The 25015-nt window shown below is 37.3% G+C and overlaps 1 protein-coding gene and 1 non-coding gene across 3 annotated transcripts in view; both read right to left on the bottom strand.

The window, feature by feature from the left end:
- The window catches only part of MED13L (mediator complex subunit 13L), a 257652-nt gene that overhangs the window by 123498 nt on the left and 109139 nt on the right, over nucleotides 1–25015 (bottom strand). For both annotated transcript variants that reach the window (XM_075534610.1, XM_075534609.1), the window contains exon 3: nucleotides 5484–5568. In XM_075534610.1, coding sequence (XP_075390725.1) covers nucleotides 5484–5568 — 85 coding nt within the window. The remainder of the gene's footprint in view (nucleotides 1–5483; nucleotides 5569–25015) is intronic.
- On the bottom strand, nucleotides 9068–9174 carry LOC142429989 (U6 spliceosomal RNA). The gene has a single exon (XR_012780483.1). It is a non-coding gene; the product is annotated as a U6 spliceosomal RNA (small nuclear RNA).

Here is a 25015-nt window from a genome sequence, read left to right as displayed (position 1 = left end):
ATCATTCTGGGTATCTGCCCAAAAGGGGATACTTGACCATGAGAAAGATAGGAAGAGAGGAAAAATAAGCATGGCTACAAATGAGAAAACATAAAGGCCAAAGAGAATTGAGTACGTTCCGATACTGAAATTCAGACCCAAATGAAATTCTTCACCTATGAATAAATACCCGAGGGAGCCAATAGAGTTCAAAGTCTTTAGAAGAAGGCACAGCTACTTTTCTCTGGGTGTGTCAGAGACACCGCTGTGTTTGGGGAACATGGCGGGTGAATGACCAGCGGGTTGTTATTAGAGTGGTGTGAGATTTCAAGTAAGAGGTCTGCTGTTGGTGCTGTTATGTGCCATTGAGTACATTCCAACTCATAGACCCTGTAGGTCAGGGGATTTTTTTTTTTAATAGCAACAATCCTTCTAGTCATCCAACTTGCAGCAGTAACTGTTTCCATGGAATCTTTAAGGGTCCAGATAGCTAGGTCATTCTAAAAGTCACTGGGAGATACTTCCATTTAAAAATGGTCTTTCAATTTGGGGGACAAAAGAAGCCAAAGGGGTAAGATCAGGATATGGTAAATGGGGGAAAGAACTCACCTGGCCTTTTTCTCATCAGTGTAGCTTTCTATTTTCTTAAAACTTCTTCCTAATAAGCCTCTGTAATCGCCCTATGCTTATCCTTCAAGAAATCTATCAAGATTATACCTTTAAGTCCCACAAAAGTCACCATAAATTTCTGAACTGACTTCTCTGCCTTGAGTTGAATGAAACTAGCCCAAGAGATTCCCTCAGAACTTACTGTTTTGATGGGACATTGGTATTTCTTTAAACACCATACAGAGACTAAGCCAAATGTCTTACTGAAATAGATTTTCTAAAGTCATCCATTCACTCATCATAGACAAATGTTTAAACACTTTTTGTTTTGAATTATATCCTGTCCCTTCCTATCCCACCAATATCAGGCATGGCCATGTGACTGGTACTTCTCACTGAAGAAAGATATTTTCTCATCCACTTGACTTAAAGCTTGGCAGTCAATGATCTGGCCAATTTATGCGGAACTGGCATATGTCATTTCTGCGTAAACGCTTTTATGAGTCATTGTGTGCTTTGCCAGGGCCCCAGCCAACCTCAAGCAGGAGTTCCTACATGGTATGGATTCTAGAGGGAAGAAGAAATAGAGCAATACCGCAGGCAACAAGAGCAAGAAACAAATCTCAATGGTAGTTAGAAGTCAGTGTGATCTGTTTCTGCAGCAGAATCGCAGAATGGAGTCTCATCTAACTGATGAAAGACCACTGGAGTACTCCATGACCATCAGAAGAAAGAGAATGTGTGACTGCAGGAATGGCTAAAAGACAGGGAGAGCCAGCAAGAAGGTAGCATGACTAGCTGGGCACAGAAATTATTGAAATCAAATGAGTATTACTGTATAAGTAAGTATTCATTAAAAATAATTATGTCAAGTAGTGGAGATACAATAACACGAAAGCCATAGATGTCAATGTTGTTAAGGATATCCTCAAAATGCTTAATTATTTCTTATGACTCCTTCTATTTTTAGGTTACTTGATATAGCCTTCAAGCCTGGTGGCTCATGCATTAAATAACTGGGTGCTACCTAAGAAGCTGGTGGTTGTGGGTGAGGCAATCTACTTCAGTAAAGACTCGAAGCTTCAGAAACCCTAGAGAGCAAGCAGTTCCAGCCTGCCCTATATGGTCTTTATGAATCAGAATCAGCTCTCAGACAGTGGGATTGGTTGTTTGGTTTAATATGATAAGCTACTTCCATCAAATTTTAATGTCAGTGGTCTGTAATCATCTATACCACCTCTTAATTAAAGTACAGTATACATGTAGTAAGCATATAAAATGGTATAAAAATCACAAGTATATAGCTCAATTAACTTTTTACCTGGAATTTTAGAAAATAAGAAGCAAGAACTTATGAAGAAAAATAAATCCATTCTCTCAAATTTTATAAAAATAGCATCATACAAAAATTAAAAACAAAAAAGCATGCTTTGTAAGGCTGTCTGTGGCATAGAGGTTACACATTGGGCTACAAACTGCAAAGTCCACAGTTCGAAGCCACCAGCTAAGGAAGAAAGATGGGGCTTTCTACTGACATACAGAATTACAGTCTTAGAAACCCATAGGGACAGTCCTACCCTGTCCTTTATGGTCGCTATGAGTTGGCATTGACTCAACAGCAGTGAGTCTGGGTTAGGAAGAGGAAGGTGTCCTACTCACAGGTACCCAGGTCTTTCATGAACACACTTCTACAAATCTGAGAACCTTAAGAGGGGAACAAAATACTACAGGACATTCATCGTTATAATTGTTCATTTTCTTAACAATTATGTTACATCAGAACAACACCAAAAAGAAAACCAAGAAAAAACACAAAAGCAGCCAGGCATGGAATAGAATTAGATAAATTACATATGAGCCTAAGAAATTGAATTTAAAAATATATAAAAGTTACAGAGGTGACAGATATCTGCTTTATGTAAGATCTAACAATAGCACTCTCTCTCTGAAGATGAAAAGAACTCCTTTGTGCCACTACCCAGAAGTATTAAAGCAGAGGGTGGGTGGCCACATTAAAAGGATAGTATTGAATAGGATTCCTGCCTTTACAGAGGTAGGTAGTCTGAGTCCTTTAATGCTGTGTCCAACTCTGAAAATAGCACCATCAATACTTAGATTAGCTAATATGAACAGCGACTAACCATTTATTGAGGTCTTACAATGAAAAAGATACTTTGCTACGCAAAACAGCACCTCACAATTTATAGGTGAAGAAACAGGCTCAGTGAGGTCAAGTCACTGACCCAAGTCACATAGGTAAATGGCTGAACTAAGATACAAACAAAAGATCACCTGTCTCTGAAGTCGGCAGTGATGAACTTGTAGAAATATGTGCTCTGGCAGGATATATAATCCAAAGCCAAATATGTTAGCTTCTGCCTCGTTACCTTTATGGGAAAAAATGCTCTTAAGTATTAGTGAGCTATTTTATGTTTGCTATTTTTTAAAAGCAGATGACACATACAAAATAAGTGTATAAAAATGGAGCTTTGTAGGAAGGAGCAAATGAAAGATGATGAATAAATTTGAAGTCTACCTTGTATTTTAAAACAGCATCACACATCACTGATATAACAACACGAGCTCATCACAAATCAATAGCAAAGCAAAATGAAAAATATCTTGTATGTAAAGCTTACCTTAAATTTTTTACAGATATAGTATTTTTGATAAGACACTGTAGAGATTCAACATTTTATATACACCTGATATCTGAGCCTTTGGAAAGATAGCTTTCTAGGACCCCTGCTTTAAGGGAGTACTTTTCAAGGTAGTTCATAGAACTCCCTTATAATTAAGCATATACAAGGACGGGAGAAGAGCACAAAGAAGGGTACAGGGGAGGGAGGAAAAGGCATTTGATAAAAGTTTTTAAGCTTTATTATTATACCAACTTTAAATAAGTTTCAAGAAGCACAAAACACACCCTGTAAGTCATACATTCCCTGAAAATTAGTTTCAATTACCTCAATTCCAGCATGCATACATGAAACTCTAATGATCCACAATGGAAAAGTGAGCTGATCTTATTGGACTGGACATGGAAAGGCATACAAGAAAGCTGCTTGGAATACCACAGCAAACTATCTTTTAAAAAAAAAAGTGGGGACATAAACCCACAGCCAATGTCTAAGCTTATAAGAGCAAAATGGTAGCCATTGGACAATCTAGTTTCTGTTCACAACAAATAAAGGGAACTAGAAACTATTTTAAAATTTCCTGTGCCTCATGAGCAAGGTAAGTCACACATAGAAAACAGTTACTGTAACATTGATAAGAAAAAAATCATTACCAATTTTCGGGGGGGAAATCTCCATTCATACTATGCAGATATAAGAAACTTATTTTATTCTGGCATAGAGTATGGAAACAATAAATTGTCCACATTTTCCTGAAGGATTTGTGTCTTGTTTTGCAGAATTATATTAATATTGTCCAGACTACTTAAAGTATTATATAAGTACACAGAAGTAGAAGACTCCAGGAGAGACATGCAGAAATGTGTTTCCTATAGAACTGTGTCGCTCGTCCTGGTCTTTGGCATCTACTTTCTCCCTCAAAGCACACCCAGATCCTAGAACAGAATGCCAGAAAGAGGGGCTCAAACATCGATGGGGATTCTTCCAAAGGAACCATCAGCAAAGGGATTTTCCCTTTATGAGCCAAATCTCTAAATATTTAAGCATCAAAATAAATGATACTATTGACTTATAATACAGTCACTATAACAGAAACTATGGATCCAAACTGAAGAACATACTTATAAACACATGAAGAGTCTGTGCATGGGGTTGGAGGGGTGGGGCGGGGGGCCCCCGCGGTGTCAGAGGAGGGGTCCTGCGACCGCATGTTTTTTTTATATTATATAATGACAACTAATTAAAAAAAGGAGGAGTGGCAATATTAGAAAATTAACATAATAACCATAACAGTCACAAACGACTTAGGTAAGAATCACAAATGGAGGTGAAAATGAGTTAGAATTAAATGAGAAATTGGATAATTATATAGTCTCGGTGTATCTGCCTCAAATTTACTTAGTGACTTTGAGAATTGACAAAGATTATAGGTAATAAGCTACTTAATATATACTGGTGAAACCAAGCAGCCTACCACCTCAGCCAAGTGAGCAATGGTCCTCATTAAATATGTGATGCTGACATCATGTACTTCCTGCTAAGAGCCCCCTGAAGAAGGCACACGTCACTTCCATAGTATTCCTACTAGAAAGCATTGCCTGAATCTTATAATAGGGATTCTGATAAACATTGTGAGGTATCATGTAAAACAGAGGGCCTGAATGCATCAAAATGTCAAGGTCAAGAAAGGCTAGGAAACTGGTATAGATTTGAAGACCTGGAAAGTAAACATCAAGGATGATCACGAATGAGATGGCAAAGGCATTAGTTGTAAAAGACATAATTAGTACAACGGACAATACCCAATGTTAACCATGGACTAGATAATGGCCTTTTATCAGTGATACATTTCATATCCTTCATCACTGCACAGTGGCTTTGTAAGACACTATACAGTGAGGCAAAAGGAAATGCGCACTAAAAACTTAGGGTACAAAGGCACACAAGTCTGCAAATCATTCTCAAGTTTTTAAGCACACAGAAGCGCAGAAGCACAAGGGAGACGGAGAGAAGCCACAAGTGATAAAGCCCTGGGGTAACACCCCTTGTGAGTCCAGGGAAAACGGCAGATGGGGTTTCTCTGTGCGATTGCAGAAACTTTTCTCCAAGTTGAAATTATATCAATACCAAAAACAAACAAAAAAACACTTTCTTTCTTTCCTTATATAACAAGAGTAAACCGTGTTCCAAGAAAACAGTGCCCAGTAGCACACTGGGTGTGTCTCTGGACTACTGCGGTGCTGTTCCTTCTCTTACCTTTCTAACAGGTTGTGGATTGCTTTGAAGAGCAGCGTCCTACATTCATAGGAAAGGCCATTTTCCCAGAGTCCTTCTTCTACAACTGAAACAAACAAACAAACAAAAGAGAAAGAACCATAAGCAGGATTTCCAAATAAAAAATTTTAACTGAAAATAATAATTTATACGTTATCCAGGGGTCACACTAGGGTGGGAGGATGGGAAAGGGTAAAAAGAGGAGCTGATACCAAGGGCTCAAACAGAAAGAAAATGTTCTGGAAGGAATGATGGTAATTATCTACAACTATGCTTGATCCAACTAATGTATGGATTGCTTTAAGAGCTGTAACAGTCTCCAATAAAATCATTTTTTAAAACAATTTATTGGGGCTCATACAATTCTTATCACAGTTCATACATATACATACATCAATTGTATAAAGCACATCTGTACAGTCTTTGCCCTAATCATTTTTTTCTCCTCTTTTCTTTTTTTACATTTTATTAGGGACTCATACAACTCTTATCACCATCCATACATATACATACATCAATTGTATAAAGCACATCCATACATTCCCTGCCCCAATCATTCTCAAGGCATTTGCTCTCCACGTAAGCCCCTTGCATCAGGTCCTCTTTTTTTTTCCCCCTCCCTCCCCTTTCCCCGCTCCCTCATGTGCCCTTGGTAATAGATATGACAAAATAACGATGTATAAATAAAATCATTTTTAAAACTTTTTAACTTCAGAACCATTTTTCCCTAGTGAATGGTAAAGAACGTATGAAAATGGCAAGAGCCATTATTTCAGCTGCTTACTGTGTCCAAGAATTTTAGAAATAGGAAATATGTCACATATAAATCTCCTACCAGGGAAACCACTAAGGAAGGTTTTATGGGTTTTTATTGCCCACTATTACTGCTGTTGTTTAATGACAAAAACTTGATTTTAAAAATGAGCAACAAAAAATACGTAAGCAAAGTTAAGCTAATATAACAATTTCTTTTTTTTTTTTGCTAATATAACAATTTCATAATGGAATTAAAAATCGCCATTAAACAGATGCCTAAAGTCAGAAAATATGTACAGAACACCAAGTTAAAAAACCAAAAGGAATAACTTCCACAAATGTCAGTTATATAAATTTCTTTCAAATTTTTGAAGGCCATATCTGGAAATGCTTTTTATGTTCTTAAGCGCATAGTGTGAGGGAAAATGTCAGAAAATTAGGTCATGATATAACAGCAAATTCAATTCCTGAACTCAAAATTTCAGTAATGTTTGACATTTGGAAAATAACATATTTGTCATGGAAATGTTATGATCTGGTCACAAGTAACTAACACCAACAGAATGCAATAAACTGCGTCCCATGCTGTCCTAACAGTCTTTCTTTTTCATATGCATCACCCTAGAAATCATCATTTCCTTGTGAGTTATATTAGCTTAAGATACCTAAAAATTGTAAACAAGACATTGACATAGAAATTTTTTCTTGTTATCTTAAGGAGCACCCACCTAAGAAAATTTTGACAGTAAATTAAAACATAGATTAAATCCACAAAACCCTTTTTTCGATTGCTTTTACAACCTTAATAGCCATTCTAAGATGCATCTCCATATTCCAAATAGAGAAGTTTAGAAAGCCTTTAAAGTACATTTACATCCATGACTTATTGATGTATAGGTTTGTGTTGTCTTTTGTGTTGCTCTTTCGGAGGGGGGATAGTTTTTCAATGACAAAGCTGAATAAGTATTTCTTTGCTTGAATGGGTCAGAATATTTTCCCACGTGGCCAAACCTGATTTACTTAATTTTCCCAAAGTAACCTTTGTCATAAGTATTTTTATATTACCACTAGAGAAAAGAAAACAAAATAAACAGATGGCCCTGATATCTATATGATCTCTATTGAAAAGAAAACATCCAAAAGGTTTCAATAATCTTCTGAATGTGTTTTGAATCTCTGTTTGCAAATGTTTACCTCCTTGATAGAGCTTTCCCTGGATGGGGGTGGAGGAGAGAAGAACCTAATATTTCAATTAAAAAAACATCAAGTGATAATTTGTTCTTCCCTAACATGTTTCACTCACATAGGACACCAAAGAAGAACTGTGCGTTAACCCAAAGGAGTCCAACAGTAAACAGTGCAGGTGTGAACACAATTTGTTTGCTTGTTTTTAATCCAAAGGAGATGGTACATGTTTTATTAACCTTCACGAATAAATTATTAAAAGCAAAAAACTTTAGGCAACAAGATCAGCACAGATCAAGTAGTACTCTCCAACAGTGCAATATATTATTAGTTAATTTATTTACTTCTTATTTAACACTATGAGAATAAAAATGTAAAGAATAATATTTTAGGGAAATATTTTTATTTTTTAAATACTGATACTTATTTTGAAAATAATGCCACCAATACTGCTTTTTAATACAATGATTTTCATATCTCCCCTTATACTTGACAAGTATATTTTGTACCATAGAGTAATATAAGTTTAGGTACCAATGTAACAAAAAATTGGGAAGAAAGGAAAAGCATGAAGTAAAACACATCATTCTACACTGAGCTTTTCATGTTTAAGAAACATGTACTAAAACTACAGTGTTAAAAATAGTAAACTACAAATCATCATGTAAATCAACAGACAAAAATCTAAGACTTAATAAGTTATTGGAATGATAAAAGGGGACTGTGTTTGGGCTTGGCACACTTCAATTTCATAACATAAGTCGAGGCTTGTGATCAAAAATTAACCAAATTACTAATTTTGGCTATAAAGTTGGGAAAGTGTTATGAACTCCTAACTTACTATGTTTTAATTTATATGCAGTTCTGTAGGGCTACTATTCAAAAACAATAAATATAAGGAGCCCTGGTGGCGCAATGATTAATAAATAATGAGCTACTAAGGGAAAGGTTGCTGAGTTGTTCCCAACCAGGGGCTCTGGTAAGATTAACACCTATGTTTCCCTGAAGATTACAGCCCAGAAAGCCGTATGGGGCAGTTCTACTTTGTCATGTGGGTTTTGACTTGAGTCAGAAAGAGACTAACATAACAGCATAGCGTAGTACCATCAAGTCAATTCCTATTCATAGAGATTCTATTATAGGGTTTCTGGCAGTAAATCTTAATGTAGTGGTTCTCAACCTTCCTAATACTGCAACCCTTTCCTACAGTTCATTGTGTTGTGGTGACCGCCCCCAACCACAAAATTATTTTTGTTGATACTTCGTCACTGTCATTTTGCTACTGTTATGAATCGGGGGATCCCTGTCAAAGGGTCGTTCCACCCCCAAAGGGGTCGAAACCCACAGCTTGAGAACTGCTGGCTTAATGGGAGCAGACAGTCTCCTCACTTCCACAGGGCAGGCTGGTGGGTTTGAAATGTTGACCTTTTGGAACATTTATGTGATGTTCCAAAACATTTATGGACCAGTCTGTTTCCATAAAGATTACTACCTCAAAAACCCAAATGGAGCAGTTCTACTCTGTCCTATAGAAGAGTCGCGGGGAATTGGAATCAACTGCACAGCAGGTTGATCCTGAAAGCAGGAATTAATACTGTGAACACTCAATTTTTTTTTTCATTTTTAAAAATATGGAACGCTTCACGAATTTGCGTGTCATCCTTGCGCAGGGGGCATGCTAATCTGCTCTGTATCGTTCCAATTTTAGTATACGTGCTGCTGTAGCGAGCACAAACACTCAATATTTTTCAGTCAACTAATTTTGTTAGTTTTCAACTAAAACTGATATAGGTACTTTACTAAGATTTCCATTTTATAAATGAGAAAACATGGACTTTAAAGTACTACAAAACTTACTATGGGTTATATGAGTCCAAGAATCTGGCACCAGAGTCTTAGGTATTAATACCCAGTAGCACAATGGGACTAAGTGTATTTTAGATCTAATTTTCATACGTGGTAAATAAATTAATTCTCCCATTAATTTAACTCAAGAGGAAGCAGTTTTAGCTGCAGGAACTAGAATATTTCAGATATTTAATAAATGTGTTAAGTTGGCCTGGTGCTTATACCTTTCAAAATTCCACTGGATTTCACTTTCAAGCAAATGTCTCCTTATATCCAAGTTAATTGGGTTACAGTTGCTAAGGTACAATTCAAACTCAAGATTTTGGGGCTCTCCGGCCGAGGATGTGCCCAACATCCTACACGGCTCTGCCCTGTAAGTCCGGACTCATGCATATTGCTAGCACTGGCTAGAAAGGCTACATTCCACACTGCAGGTAAATGTCCCCTTACATCTAAGTTTACACTTAATATGAGTGCTCTCTAAATACCTTTTTTTCCCCCTAAATACCTCTTTTAAAGGTAAGCAAAAACTGACATTGCTTTTGCAATGTGCTTGTGCAGCTCCACGGTAAAGTCATATAATGCCACATTTTTGCTTTTTCAACTCCTTATCACATTCTTCCATGTCCACATCAAGGTACAATTTAAAGATTTCAATTTGCTGGATATTGAGATTCCTGTTATTTCTTTTGTCTAATTTAAGTTCCCGTAAATGAGTTGAGATAGTTGTTACCACTTCTTTCCCTCTCTGAAGGTAGACTAAAAATAAAGGCAATTGCCAGTAAGTTTATCAGACAACCTGAAGGTGCTGGGCTCACTCTACGAAGCCCGCACTCTCCCCAGGTCACACACTGTCTCCGTCCTTTAAAGGACAGGAAAAAGGAAAAGGCTGGTGGCATAAGTGGCTTTGCATTGGGCTGCTAAATGCAAGAGCTGAAGAAGAAAGACTGGGCTTTCTAAGGTCTTGGAAACCGCACTGGGACCGCTTTACCCTGTCCTTTATGATATGGGTCAGCATCCAAAAGTTCTTGGAGAAAGCCCATTATCATTTCATTCCCCTTTTTCTGAATATTTGAAGCCCCTCATACAAGTATCAAGAATCTCTATCTCCTATACTTGGACACCTACCTATATTCAATGGGATATTTGATCTCAGAAAAAAACAAAACACCACGGGATCTAAAGCATTAAAGCTTCCTGACTACAAAGAAAAACTGTTTGGGCATTAAAGCTATCTCACTTAAATTAGAAAAGCTATCATCAGAATTTGCTTTTAAAAATTGCTGTTATTCAATCTTTTTTAATACAGTAATCCTCATATTATCAAATATTTAACCAGTAAAATCGCTTCATATAAAAAATTTAAGCATAAAAGCAATGTTTTAAAAAGGAAAATTTAAATAGCAATAATTATTGCTTAGCGCCTGAATAATTTTTCAAAATCCTCACAAATTATAAAACAACTTCTTTCAACTTTGCAAAACATGAATCCTTGCAGAATTAATAAGCTTCTTTGAACGAAAAGCCATATAAAAGGTTCAGGGGAAAAGTCAATATGGCAAAATATCAAAGCAGCATATACTTCAATGATTTTGTGTTTCCCAGCAGAGAACCTGGAAAGATACCTCTTCCAAGTCGACAAATGAAACGGACATACTTTACTTGAAGGGGAAAGAAAAGGGGAGGGAAAATGGGATAGGGAAGGGAGGAGCATAAAGATTGTGAAACCTTGAAGAAATTCCAGCTCATGCTTTTAGAATTCAGGTCACTCTGCCTTACACAGTTTAAAAGTAGAATTACTTTCAAAGAATACACATTTCCTCTGAGCTATGATACATATTTCCTTTTAATGTATCATATTGCAGCAACAGCTGAAATGAACGTCTAGACATCAAAAACACTTCTTACTCCCACCTACTGCTTTTTTACCTCAGGCATCAAAACTAATGAAACCTATTATCCAGAACATTGAGTTCAGTAACCACATAGGCCATGCAAAGACTGGAGGGGGAGGGGCGCTCTCAGGGAAGCACTCCTTAGTCAGCCATGAAAATTACTGAAATCAAATTCTGCTCCAAACTCCAAGAATACAAATAGATTAAAGCAAGGCATATGAAGCAAGATTATTTCCCAGTTATTGCAGTGACAAAAGAGAGCACACCTCTGAAACCAGGGCTTATAATTTCCCACTCACTCACTCTCTTTGTTTTCAAGCTCTATCATATCATACCAGGATTTATAATTTGCTACTCTCTGTGTTTTCCATCTCTATCTTTTATCATATCAAACTCTTTGTAGCTTAAAAAAATCCTTTTAATTACTAAAATCGAATTCAGAGATCACACCAAGCAGATGCTATAAGAAGAAATCACTGATCAATTTAATTTAATTTTACAAAGGATAGCAAATGTATACAGCATTCTGAAGTATCTGCTTTTTAAAAAATTGATTTACACAGAATTGAGTAACAAAGTAGCATAATGCCACATTAATTCTGAAAGATTGCATTATACCCATAAAAATCCAATTACACAACACCATTGATTAATCACAGTTATGCTGCCATTGACTGCCTTGTAAAATCTATATTTGAAGTCATTAATAACTAAATGGACTTATTACTTATAGCAAATTCAACCCACTTAGAGCTCCAATCTTCTTGAATTGCTTGTGGGTGTAGAATAGTTGGTGTCACTTAACAAATCTATGTTGAAAATGGATTTTAACTTTCCCAGTGTCAATTCATCAATCAAGTAAGAATTGGGGACAGAAATTATATATCAAAATGTTCCATTTATTTTTAACTGTTTGAACGTTTAAATGATTACAATATTGATAATAATCTGAAGACCAAAAAAGCACAGTTACAATTCAACATTTTAACAGCATGTCTTCCTAGGGAATGCTTTAACAGCGTAGGTTCTAGGCCAGTTGCAGGAGAACCAGAATCTTAAGGACAGTTTCTCGACAGCAGTGGAGCAGTTCGGGTATGGCCCAAGCTAGCATTTCACAGAATCACCGGACACCATGCAAAGCCAGTAAACTTAAAATAGGGAGATCATTAAAGTAAATTTCTAGATGAACCGCACAAGACTTTCAAGATACAACTGTGACAGAAAACAGAAATTGTGCACGAAGGCTGCTAATGATACCTGAGAACGAAGCGTGACCTCATTTGCTACTCCTTCAGAGGATTTGAAAATAATTAGTACTTTTCACCCCTTGAAACTAGTATCAGTATGCATTTTTATAATATAAAACACAAGCAAAGTGATTATTTTCTATTTCTTTGGCCGTGTATATATTTTCTTCAGTGAACATGTATATGTCGTATGTGAGTAAGTATTTAAAATACAGTGATTATCTATTAAATAGTCACCCACAGGTGGATGGACTACATGATCACAAATTCATCCAAAAAGGTCAGTATTCTTACAATAGGAATCACCACAAAATAAAATACAATTATGAGAAGGAACAGCAAGTGACGGGGTTCAGTTGCAGTATTTACATTTAAATTTGTCAATGCTGAGAAATAAAAAATTTATAAAATTCCTCTAGGAGAGTGAGCTTCCTCAAGAGAATATAACATTACTATTGATTTCAACATTTGTATAATTTGAACAGTAGACATTAAAAATATTTATTTGTACTCCACAGGCACAACCTGATTTGTAACACATACACACACACACACACATATTTCTCTCTCTCTCTCTCTCTCCAGCTTGCAACTAAAATTATGATAGGGCAAGTCCCCAAATTGCCTTTTACACTAAAGCTCAAACAGTTGTCTGTCACTGCTATTAGAGTGAGTAATCCTTGCAGCTGTAACTGTTTGAGATGCAGCTGTCTTGCTGGCATTCTCTCCCCACCCCCACTAGGCCAGCATTTCTGTTCTTGCTACAATAATCTTAAAGAGCATTTTACAGGAGGCTTAGCCCTGGCTGAGGGCACTCTACTGCGTGACCAAGAGAACATGGAAACACGATTCATTAGACACGCCTGGAGTGATAACAATGGTGCTGCTTCTTGCTGCCTTTCATTTCATACATCAGGCTGAGACTAATGCATTCTCGTTACACAACAAGCACATTTATAGACAGGAAAAAACTGTAATCACCTTTGATTAAGAGACAGCATATTTTTCCTATATGAGCCGCCAGCCATACTGACATAGTAATTATTTTTTAACTGACAGGTTAAAATAGCAAATGTAGCAAAATAACATCTGCCCCCGAAAAGGGGAAGAAAATTAAGAAAGTGAAAGAAGCCGACTATTTTGAAGATTGGGAACACAAAGGCTGCTCTCTAGGCCATGCTCAGCGCCATCGCCCTGGGCCCTGAGGAGCACACCTCTGTTTCCACTGAAGCTGCAACACCTACACCACACAGACTCTTTATTAGGCAACCACTTTCTGAAAACAGGTTCTTCTAGTTTAGGCAAAAACTGCACAGCTTTTTGCCATCTTAACTGTATCACAACCGTATTTTTACTCAAATCTCATGCGAGCTGTGCATTTTTTCCCAACCCTGCAACAGCCTGGCACATTTGCTTGCTATGTGCTCCATGCATGTAATGTACTATCTGCGTGGCTGGTACTCACGTCCGTCCCCTTCTTCTTTGCCTCTGAACTTCGAAACTCAGCAGTGCAACGGGGTTCCTTCCCTTTGTCCATGATCTACTTTCACTACAAAACAATGTGTTCCCTCTTTGTTCATTATCTTCTTTTACTACAAGATAATGTTTGTCTTTACATAAACTGCCACTTCAAAGCAGAAGACAATGCCTATTTTAAGTGACAATTAAAAATGTAACTGTGATTTTATAACAAGATTATAGAATAACTGTATCATAATCCATCATTTGACCCAAGCAACACCCTCTCATTAATCATTGCAGGTAGTGAAGATTTGAACTCGAAAGATAAAAATCCTAATTTAACTCAAAAATAGGCCATAAACTTAGTTATACTGACAACATGCAGTCAGTTTTCTTCTGGGGCTTTAAGAAAGCAAGCCACTTCTTCACACACCCACATAGCCACAGTCCCTAAGGGATTTCTGCACTTGGGGGGACGGGCTTACTAGGAATTTGGTAGGTAGTGAAAGAGTAGTAACCCAAAACTGAAAGATTATAGATAACATAATATATTTGAAGTATTTTTTCTAGGTTAGCAAATTCTACCACACTTTTACAAATCCAAAAATTGATTAGTCTCTTTCATCTTTTTCTTATGGACATGCAGATTTTACCACTAAGAATATAATGAAATGCAAAACTTGTAAAAACCATTTCATGTTAAAAATTTGCTAAAATCAAAACAAAAAATGAACAACTACCCAAAAAAATGTTGATTGAGCACAAAACTTTGAAACAAAATTGCTTTGGGGAAAAATGACACAGAGCAAGTGTCTTTTGGTAAAACAGCAACCCTTTGTGTGTAAGTCAGACACTGGACTCTGACGAGAGTCTAAATAAAATCTGTTTTGATAAAACGTAGTATTGGTAATCAGATTATTTTACATTAAAAATGTTGACGTGTTTATCATATGAATTCCCAACCTGGCTCTGAGCAGCTCCGAAATTACAATTCTTCACTTTAAAACAAATATATTACTCACCTTTAAAAGCCAGAATGTATTCATTTTCCCCTCCAGCCTTCAAAATTAATCTATGCCCCTTAATTTAACAAAAACAACCAATTGGAAAGCAATAAAGGTTTCTCAAAAGTTCAAGTTGAAACACATCCAGGAAAAAAGTTGTCTTTATCCAAAACGTTTAACAAGCTAGGTAGTTTCCAACTCATATGCAAAATCTACAAATGACCTAAATATTCCAATACTGCCAAGCATTTTTACTTCATAGAGGTGTTTCCACAGTCAAGAGACCCTTTGCCTTAACATGACTCAATTGCAAAAACTCCAAGTTCTTTGGGACTGCAATGGTGTAAATGAATTCCATCGTTATTTTCTGTCTAAATGTAGAATTCTGATTGGAGGGCCAGATGACCAGTGATTTTAGATAGGCTACAGCTTAGGGTGGAGCAAAGGCCACCTGCGTTACACAGGAGCTGTGTTATTATACAGGACACCTGTGTCCTATGACCAGGTGTCCCTGCTCCCATCCATATCCACACAACTAGCACAGACGCAGATTAATCCAGTTATATAGTTTCATCCACTCTACATTCAGGAGTTCTACAGAGGTTCGTTTGAAAAGATGAACTAAAACAGGAAGAAGAAAAAAGTCTGCTGGTAGAAGGATAGAATTTACAAACCACAGAAAAGGCAAAGGAATTAAAAGCAGGAGCAAGGCAGGGACTCCAAAGCCCCCAGGGCAATGCTAGCACTTCCATGGGCCTGCTGCTGCTTTTGTAGTTAGCTTAACTCTCTCCAGACTCTTCCCAGCTCTCACACAGCAGGATCCTAACCAGGTACACTAGAATGTGGGAAAGTCTTCAAAGATGGAATTGGAGGATTGCAAATGTTTACAGAGGGCAAGTCCTAGCCAATCTGTTTCTTCTCATCAGGTCACTCCCTCTTCACAAAATCCAAAACCAACATGAAAGTTAAGAATAATACAGGTTAAATGACCTTAGAGTCTCCCCACCATGTAGAACCATGTTTCTTTGAGGGAGTAATGCATTAACCCATAGATTTCCTTGTAGGACATACAGAATCACTAATGTACTTTGTCAACTACTGTATTCCTCTACCAATTCTCCTTTTTATAGTTTCAAAACCAGCTATTATAAAGTGCAACGATTAAAAGCCAAAGTCACCCAATACTCAACTAAAGAGGAAATATATCCTGGAAAATTGCTCTATTTAAAACAAGGCATGCAAATCTGCTAAAAGAAATATCACAAAAAAATTTTTTTAAATATCACAATGAAATACCATCTTAAGTGTGTCAAAAATTTAAAAGGAATATCATTAAGTACCAGAACAGCTATGAGGAAACAGAAACACACAACCACCACCCTTGGCCCTAAAAAAAAAAAAAAAAAAAAAGTGGGGGTGGGGGGAAGAACCACATTGCTAGTAGAAGTAAAAAGGTGATCTACCTCTAGAGAAAAATGACTGACAAGGTCTAATACAGTTGGAATTCAGCAACGCTACTTCAACATGTACCCACAGAAATACGTGCTTATGCACTCGCAAATATAAATCAATTGTGCTATGTTACAATGACAGAATGCTACAAGCAGCCCATAAAATTCTGAACACATTTAACTCTGCTTTATAGACAAAAGATGTCCTTCAGACATTATGTCCATTCATGTATGTGGTCAGAATGTATGCACACACGGTGTACAGAGCAATGAAAAGTGAAAATAACTGTAGATAAATGCAGCAGCATGGATAAGTCTTTAAAACATAAGAGCATAGACATGAAAATGGATACTATATGATTTCATGTAGCTAAAATTACAAAACAGGCAAGCAAACGGCACTGTTTAGGAATGGATATAATGTAACCTTAAAGCAATATAAAGCAAAGATATAAAACTCTGGCTAGTATTTACCACTGAAAAGGAAGTAAAAGAGTTTTAACAGCACAGGAATACTCGGGAACTTTCTGTAATACTCCTTGGAAGTGCACACATGCTAGCTGTACAACAATTCACTTATTTTATATATAATTTTGTTTGTTATAACTTACAATTTAAAAGATTTGACACTGCGCTTCCAAAAGGAGCCCTGGTAGCTTGGGAGTTAAGTAAAGGTTGAACCCACCAGCGACTGGGCGGGAGAAAGGTGAGGTTGTCTGCTTTAGTGAAAATTTCAACCCAGGCCATGCAGGGAAGGAGTGCCACGCTGTACTACAAGGCCGCTGTGAGTTGTAATCAACAACAGTGGGTTTGCTTTGTGGGCTCATACTTTAAAAACAAAATGTAATATGAGGTTGAAAGTTCGATTGTATGTATGTATATATATATATATATATATATATTATGAACAGAGGTTTTAAGATGTATGTGCAAATATATGTAATATATGTAAAGTAAAAAATAATATTCACAATAGAACTATATAGATGTTCAACCCAAGCAAGTATGGAGTGCTCAAAACAAAAGCAGATAAAGTCCGCATACATGCAAAGATATTACATGCCAAGGACGCCTTGGCAATACAGCTGCTTATTGGGCAATAGAGAAATAGCCTAAAGAAGAAGCCTAGTAAACATGTAGCAGATGTTGTTTGGACAGCAGATACACAACACTCTGTAAAGTACAGATATTGTTGTTGAGTTTCTTTTACAATCCAGCTTCATCAAGAATCTGGCAGGAAAAAGCCTTTTAACTGATCTCCCAGCTTTTCACTCAAAGTCCAGTAAATACACTCTCCAAAGTGAGTCAAAGGCATCTTTTCAAAACTTACAGCGCATCATAGCCCTCTTACACTTCAAATTACTCCTGTAGGTCCCCACTGCATTACTCATCTCTGTGGGTTGAGATCCCTTTGGGGATCGAACGACCCTTTCACAGGGGTTGCCTGATTCATAACAGTAGCAAAATTATAGCTATGAAGTAGCAACAAAAATAATTTCATGGGTGGGGGTCACCACCACATGAGAAACTGTATGAAAGGGTCACAGCATTAGAAGGTTCGGAACCACTGCTCTAGATAAAATCCTTAGCATGGCCTGCAAGGACGCCACCTGCTCTCACTTCCATCTGCCTCCTTCCAGCTGCAGCACTGGCCTGCTTCCCCAGCAAAGTAAGGCTCCAGGGCTTTGTCCTTACTGTGGCAGGCTGGCACTCCTTCTCAGTCTCAGCTCAAATTCATCTCTTCAAAGAGGCCTTCTCCAGGAGCTTCACCTCTAGTAGCCCTTCCTCAGCTACTCCCTTCCTCATGAACATCTCCATTTATGTATATATTATCAGCCTTCTCATCCATAGAAACTCAAAAGTCCATATGCACAAGGGCAAAGTCTATACCTGCGATCTTACTGTATGCTGTACAAAACCTTCCATGAAGAAAACACACTGTGAGCCCTGAAATCTAAAAGGTATTCAAAGTTAAGAGTAAAAGAAAATCTGTCACAAAGTGATCATTTAATATTAATCCACAAGGCATGGCTATAACAATTAAGCTTACATGGTATAGTTTGGCACTTTTATAAAAGATTTAATTTTAACTTCTCTCCACATCCTCATGCTAAAAGAAAAGTTTTACACATTATCAGAGTTGTTTGGGTTTTTTTTTTTTACAATTATTTCTATGGAAACAGATTAGGGTTATAATTAAATCATGAAAATATTTCTATAGAAACAGTATCAATGAAAATGTGATGAAAATAGGATGTTATTTGAACCTATGATAATTAGTGAGACTAGAGTGATGAATATAAAGGACTCTTGAGGGAAAATAAATATACAATAATGACAATAAAGCATTACTTAACACAGTTTCTATCATAAAGTGAGCCTTTGTAAGGCTTTAATGTGCTAAATCAGGCAATTTTAAAGTATGTGACTTCTCTCCTAATAATTAACATTGAGAGATATAATTATTAATGCTCTCACACTGGCATATTTAATTCCAGTGGAATCAACTTGATAGGGCATTATTATTGATGAAGACTGCATCGCCATACATCCACAATGCCCTACACTGTCTCATGTTCACTGTATCTGGTATAACAAAGTTATAATGAAGTGATATTATATTCTTATATACATCAACATAGCTACATTTAAGTAACATAGTATATGCACTACTTCCATCTTATTGGGAACCACATCTTAAAAAGCACTCTCACTTGGGGAGTGAGGAGACACATGTATGTAAGACAAATGCACATTAGGAGGAAAATCTTGCAGAATCTTTTTTGTGGAAATTTTAGCCATTTTCTATTATAGTCTTTCTGGGAAACCCCTTTCAATATAATTATTCTCAATTATCTCGTTTTTGTGGGTGTGATTCTTCCCTCAAAATTAAAAAAAAACGTAAGTCACTGTTTTTGATCAATTATAACTTAGACATGTGGCAGTCAATAGTAAACACTAAATTTGAGAAGCAATATTTAAAAGATGGATTTGATCCATTTGAGGGGGACTTCTTATATTCTGAGCTAGATTAAAGAGAATTGCTTTAAAACGAGGGTGAACAGAAAAGAAACTGAAATGGAATAGCTCTTTTAAATCGACAACGATTTACTATTCAGTCACTCTGTATCCCTTCAGTCAAGAAAAAGCAAAGCCCTAACTTTCAATTAGTCATACATTGTCCTATTTGATTTTTTTTCCTCTAACCATTCCACCCTTTTGAAGGTGAACTTAAATTAAGTCGAAGGCACATAATACACAGGCAATAATTTGGAATTGGATTTTTGCCTACCCAAACCAGACATTATGACTTGCAAGGGGAGAAGCCATATAAATAAGACTATTCACAAGATAGGGAGCATCAGCACCAGACCCATTTACCTCAGGGCAGTCACCAAAACTTCAAAGCACCATTAGGCACAGCATCAATGCTTTTGTCTGAAAGATCTTAAGAGATTCCATAAGTGACCTTTGTATCACAAGCAGCTAGGGCTTTCCAGGAAACAAACAGATTTCTGAAACTCAACAGAAGCTGCCTAAACATTTCTTACTGACTATGGAAAAAAACAACAGCATCTTTCTCTGAAGGTGATCATAAATTAGTAACAAAATTACTGGCCACACTGGAATAACACAGAAATGTTTTATACTTGCTTTCCTTAATTCAGGTTCAGAATAACTATGTTTCAAAGAAAACTCTCCAGATTGCGCAACTTCAATTTCCCACTGCTCATTTTCAAAGGCAAAGTGACCAAGAATTTCCCCAAGGAGAACCAATGTGTTAATGCCCTAAAACCTCATTCTCAGGAAAAAAAAAAAAAAAAAGCATCTTTGATAGCATGTCTAGCCTTTCCAAAAATCTTAATGAAAAGGTAAATCTATCATAAATGGAAAGGCCTTTTTTCTTTTTTTAGAAATGAGCAAGCCAGGCTCATCAAAAGGCTAGAAAGGACTTTCTGGAAAGAATGATAAACATCTTGGAATCTCACTCCTTTTCTCACACACTGAGCTCCAATCTGCAGCCTTTTCCCTCTGAGCCAATGCACTTGATGGGTGTGATAACAGATGGATCATTGTATCTGCCAACTTCCTGTGCCGTACTGTATGAGGACTGATAATTTGGTGGCTACAGAAGCCCTGCAACAGACAATGCAAGCAATGCTGGCATTCAGGAAGGAGCTGCATGCAGTCCTTTGACAGTCTGTAGGTGTTAAATACATATGGATCAGTGTACAATGTAAGCTCTCTGCAAGTATCTAAGCCACATTAAAAAAAATTAAGTACAGAGCAAGCTAAGTTCTAAGTAAAAGAAAACAGGAAAAGGCAACTATATCTCACGTTATAAAGTGGTTATTTTTCTTCACCTAAGCACACATGAAAAATTTACATTGCTCAAAGATCTTATTAGGACTTCATGAGCAGGTTAACTAGGAATGGAAATATGCATCTTTGAAAGGAAAAAAAAACACTGTAGGCTTGGTTTGTGGGTTTCTCAATCTCAGGACTATTGGCATCTTGGGTGGAATAATTCTCTGCTGAAAGCTGTCTTGCACACTGCCAGATGATTGGGGCCTCGGTGGCAGTAGCTCCTTACGGACAGACACACTTGCTGCCCAGCACCTCGTGACACCCCAGTCTTCAGCACTGCCAGAGTGAGAAGAAGATTGCATTTCCACCTTTCAGATCCTCATGTATATCTTACAGCAGAAGGATCTTCACCAACTGTGCGCACATTACTAAACAGAGGAAAGGCACTCGAAAGCAAATTTTTCACTAAATTCCAACAGGGAATTATAAAAGCATTAACAAACACAAGACACATGTATTAAATCTCTCCAAAAGAGAGCAAAAAGTCGGAGCTCTACCACAACACAATATACAAATGGCTCAACAGCAGATAACTTGATAGATCCAGTGCAACCACTGTCTTGACAGAACAGATTCAGTACCTTGATTCACAAACCCAACACCAGCCTAGGACTTTACCCTTGCTTTGCTATAACACTATCTGGGGATACTTATGTTGGTGACAAATCATAAAAGGCAGAAACGGTATGGTATATTGACAAATGGTGTATTAGGGAGGCTGAACTTCAAAGGCATATAATTTAATTTCCAAGTACACCATAAAGATGGATTTAGAGAATGAGATAGTAAATTTACAATTTCGCATATCACATATGGCTATAGCAAATTAAAAATATATATTATAAAGCACATAGTAGGATTTCATCAATCGCCTCTCAGTTTGTGTACTTACTTGTTGCTATAATGTTGGAAGCTATTCTACAGGGATTTAAAATACCAGCAGAATCCCCCAGACATGGTAGACAGGTTTCAGAGAGCTTCCACACGTACTCTAGGAAGCAACACCTGATAATATATATGTCTTTTAAGGTTTCAAGGGGAGTGGTGTGTGTGGGTGTGTGTATCGTGAAAGTCCTTTAAGTAGCAAGAGAGATCTATCTGATACAGCACCGTAAAATGAGACCCCAAGTTGGAGGCACTCAAGTATGACTGGGAAGAAGCTGTCTCCTCAAAGGAAAGTTGACCTTACTGAGGTGGGTGGAGTAAGACCTTTGGGACCTTCATTTGTTGGTGTGGCATGACTCAATGTAAGAGAAAAAACATCTGAAAACTCCCATTAACAACCAGAAAATGAGATGTGCGAAGAATGCAAGAAAATGAGACGAGAAGACCTCAAGAATGATGGAAAGCATAAAGATTGATTTTGTAGGCATTAGTGAGCTTAAATGGACTGGTATTGGCCATATTTAGACTACAATGACAGGGATGGCAAATTGAAGAGGAATGTGGCACATTCATTGCCAAAAAGAACCCATCCATATCGCATATGAACTACAATCCTGTTAGTAATAGGAATATCCATGTACCTAGAAGGAAGACCAGAGTGTCCTGATTACACTGGATTAAGTATGAGGTTGCTAGCCACAAGGCCAACAGTTCAAACCCAGCAGTCACTCCACAAGAAAAAAGTAGGCTGTCTTGTCCCATAAAAGTTCAATAATCTCAAGATAGGCACGATAAATAATCTGGAGAAGAAAACAACAGGACCAACAGTTCTGGGGGGACATGGGAGAGGAGGAGACAGGAAAAAGGAAGGGGGATGTCAACCAACCAGGGACAAGGAAACAATAGTGATCTAAATTAATAGCAAGTTGGGCACTGGGTGCCTGGTGGGGCTTGATCAAGGGCAATGTAGCCAAGAGGAATTACTGAAACCCAAATGAAGGCCAAACATGATAGTGAGACAAAAGGAAAGGAAAAGGAAATAGAGGAAAGAACTAGGAGACAAAGTATATTTACAGAAGTCTAAATACAGGCGTGTAAATATATAAATATATTAATATATAAGGATAGGGGAATAGATCTATGTACATGTATCTATATGTTAAGAATTAAGGTAGCTGATGGACATTGGTCCTCTACTCAACTACTCCCTCAAAGCAAGAACACTTTGTTCTAATAACCCGGCAATCTGTGATGCTCACCTTCTGGACAAGATCGCTGAAGACAAAAGGGGTGCATAAGCAAATGTGAAGAAAGCTGATGGTGCCCAGCTATGAAAAGATATAGCATCTGGGGTCTTAAAGGCTTGAAGATAAAAAAGCAGCCATCTAGCTGAGTAACAACAAAGCCCACATAGCAGAAGCACACCAGTCTGTGTGATCATGAGGTGTCGATGGGATCAGGGATCAGGCATCAAAGACCAAGAACAAAAAATTCTATCAGTGTGAATAAGGGGGGAGTGTAGAGTGGATACCCAAAGTCCATCTGTAGACAATTGGACATCCCCTTACAGAACAGTCATGAGGAAGAGACAAACCAGTCAGGATGCAGTACAGCACCGATGAAACATACAACTTTCTTGTAGTTCTTTAATGCTTCCTCTCTCCCCCACCCCCTCCACACACACTATCATGACCCCAATTCTACCTCAAAAATCAGCTAGACCAGAACCTGTACATGTGTACAGATAAGAGCTGGAAACACAGGGAATCTAGGACAGATAGACCCCTCAGGAACAATAATAAGAGCAGTGATAATAGGAAAAGAAGGGGAAGGTGGGGGGAGAAAGGGGGAACCAATCACAATGATCTACATATAATCCACCCCCCGGGGGTGGGGCAACAGAAAAGTGGGTGAAGGGAGACATCAGTCACTGTAAAACATGAAAATAAATATATAAATTATCAAGGATTCATGAAGGAGGGAAGGTAGGGGAAGTGAGAAATGAGCTGATACCAAGGTCTCAAATAGAAAATGTCTTGAAAAGGATGATGGCAACATATGCACAAATGTGCTTGACACATGGATTGTGATAAGATCTGTAAGAGCCCCCTATAAGATGATTGAATAAATAAGGGGGGGGGGGTTTAATAATCTCAAAAACCTACATAGGAGCACTATAAAATCAGTTAACAAAACTATTCAAATTTACACACCAACTATTAATGACAAACATCAAAAAAAATTAAAGCATTTAATCTGAAATTGATCATATTGCTATAATCTGAAATTGATCATATATGTGATCAAGATGTACTGGTAATTATTGATTAGAATATGAAAATTAGAAACAAAGATGGAGGACCAGAGTTGAAAAATATGGCCTTGGTGATAGAAAGAAAACTGATCACACGATACAATTTCCCAAGACTAAAGATTTATTATTTGCAAATCTTTTTCAATTACTTAAAAACCAACTGTACACAGGGACTTCGCTGGATAGAATACACAAGAATCAAATAAATACACTAGTAGAAAGAGAAAGGAAACCTTGTGGTATGGTGGTTATGCTTTGGGACCCTAACCGTTAGGTCTGTAGAACAAAACCACCAGCCTCTCCAACAGACAAAGATGAGGCTTTCAACTCCTATGAAGAGTCATAGCCTCTGAAATCCACAAGGGCAGCTCTAAACTGCCATATAGAGTTGCCGTGAGTCAGAACTGGCTCGATGACAATGAATTTGTTTGTTTTGTTTTGTTTGGGGAGGGGGAGTGAGTTTTTTTGTTTTGGTAGAAAGGAATAATGGAGAAGCTCAGTATCGATCAGAACTAGGTAGACTGTTGAACAGATCATCGATTGCTTGTGTGCAGATTCAAGTTGAATATGCTTGTGTGCACATTCAATCTGCTTGTGTGCAGATTCAAGATTTTACTGAAAAAAAGTAAAATACATGCACAAGAGCCACCTTGCGTATATTCCTCCTGAATATATTTATCACTTCAAGAACCGATCTGTTGCACTGAACGTCAATGAGTGCAGACCAGATATATTGTGGAATGATATCATACACAGGGGAAAAAAGATATTTAGAGAGAGATGAACAAACATATAAAATAGAAGTCAAAAGACACTCTGAAAGAACTAAAAGAGCTACACAGAAAATGACAAAGGGTGACTTGAGAAAACAGTGTGAAATCAGATAATGGAATGTGCAAAGACCTGGAGTTACAAGCCAAACAGGAAGAACGTGCTCAGAATTTCTCGACTGAAGAAAAGTCAAGCCTTGAGTTGAAATACTGAAAGATCCTAGGGCCAAAAATTGAATGGCACAGAAAGCATCAAAAAAGGTGTAATAAAAAAATAAAGTCACTATATCAAAGAGAATGAGTTGGCATGCTTACATTTCAAGAGATAGC

The sequence above is a fragment of the Tenrec ecaudatus genome, chromosome 16, assembly GCF_050624435.1.
Source record: "Tenrec ecaudatus isolate mTenEca1 chromosome 16, mTenEca1.hap1, whole genome shotgun sequence".
Taxonomy (NCBI): domain Eukaryota; kingdom Metazoa; phylum Chordata; class Mammalia; order Afrosoricida; family Tenrecidae; genus Tenrec; species Tenrec ecaudatus.
Note: the sequence above shows the minus strand (reverse complement) of the source record. Positions and strands in the feature narration are given on the sequence as shown.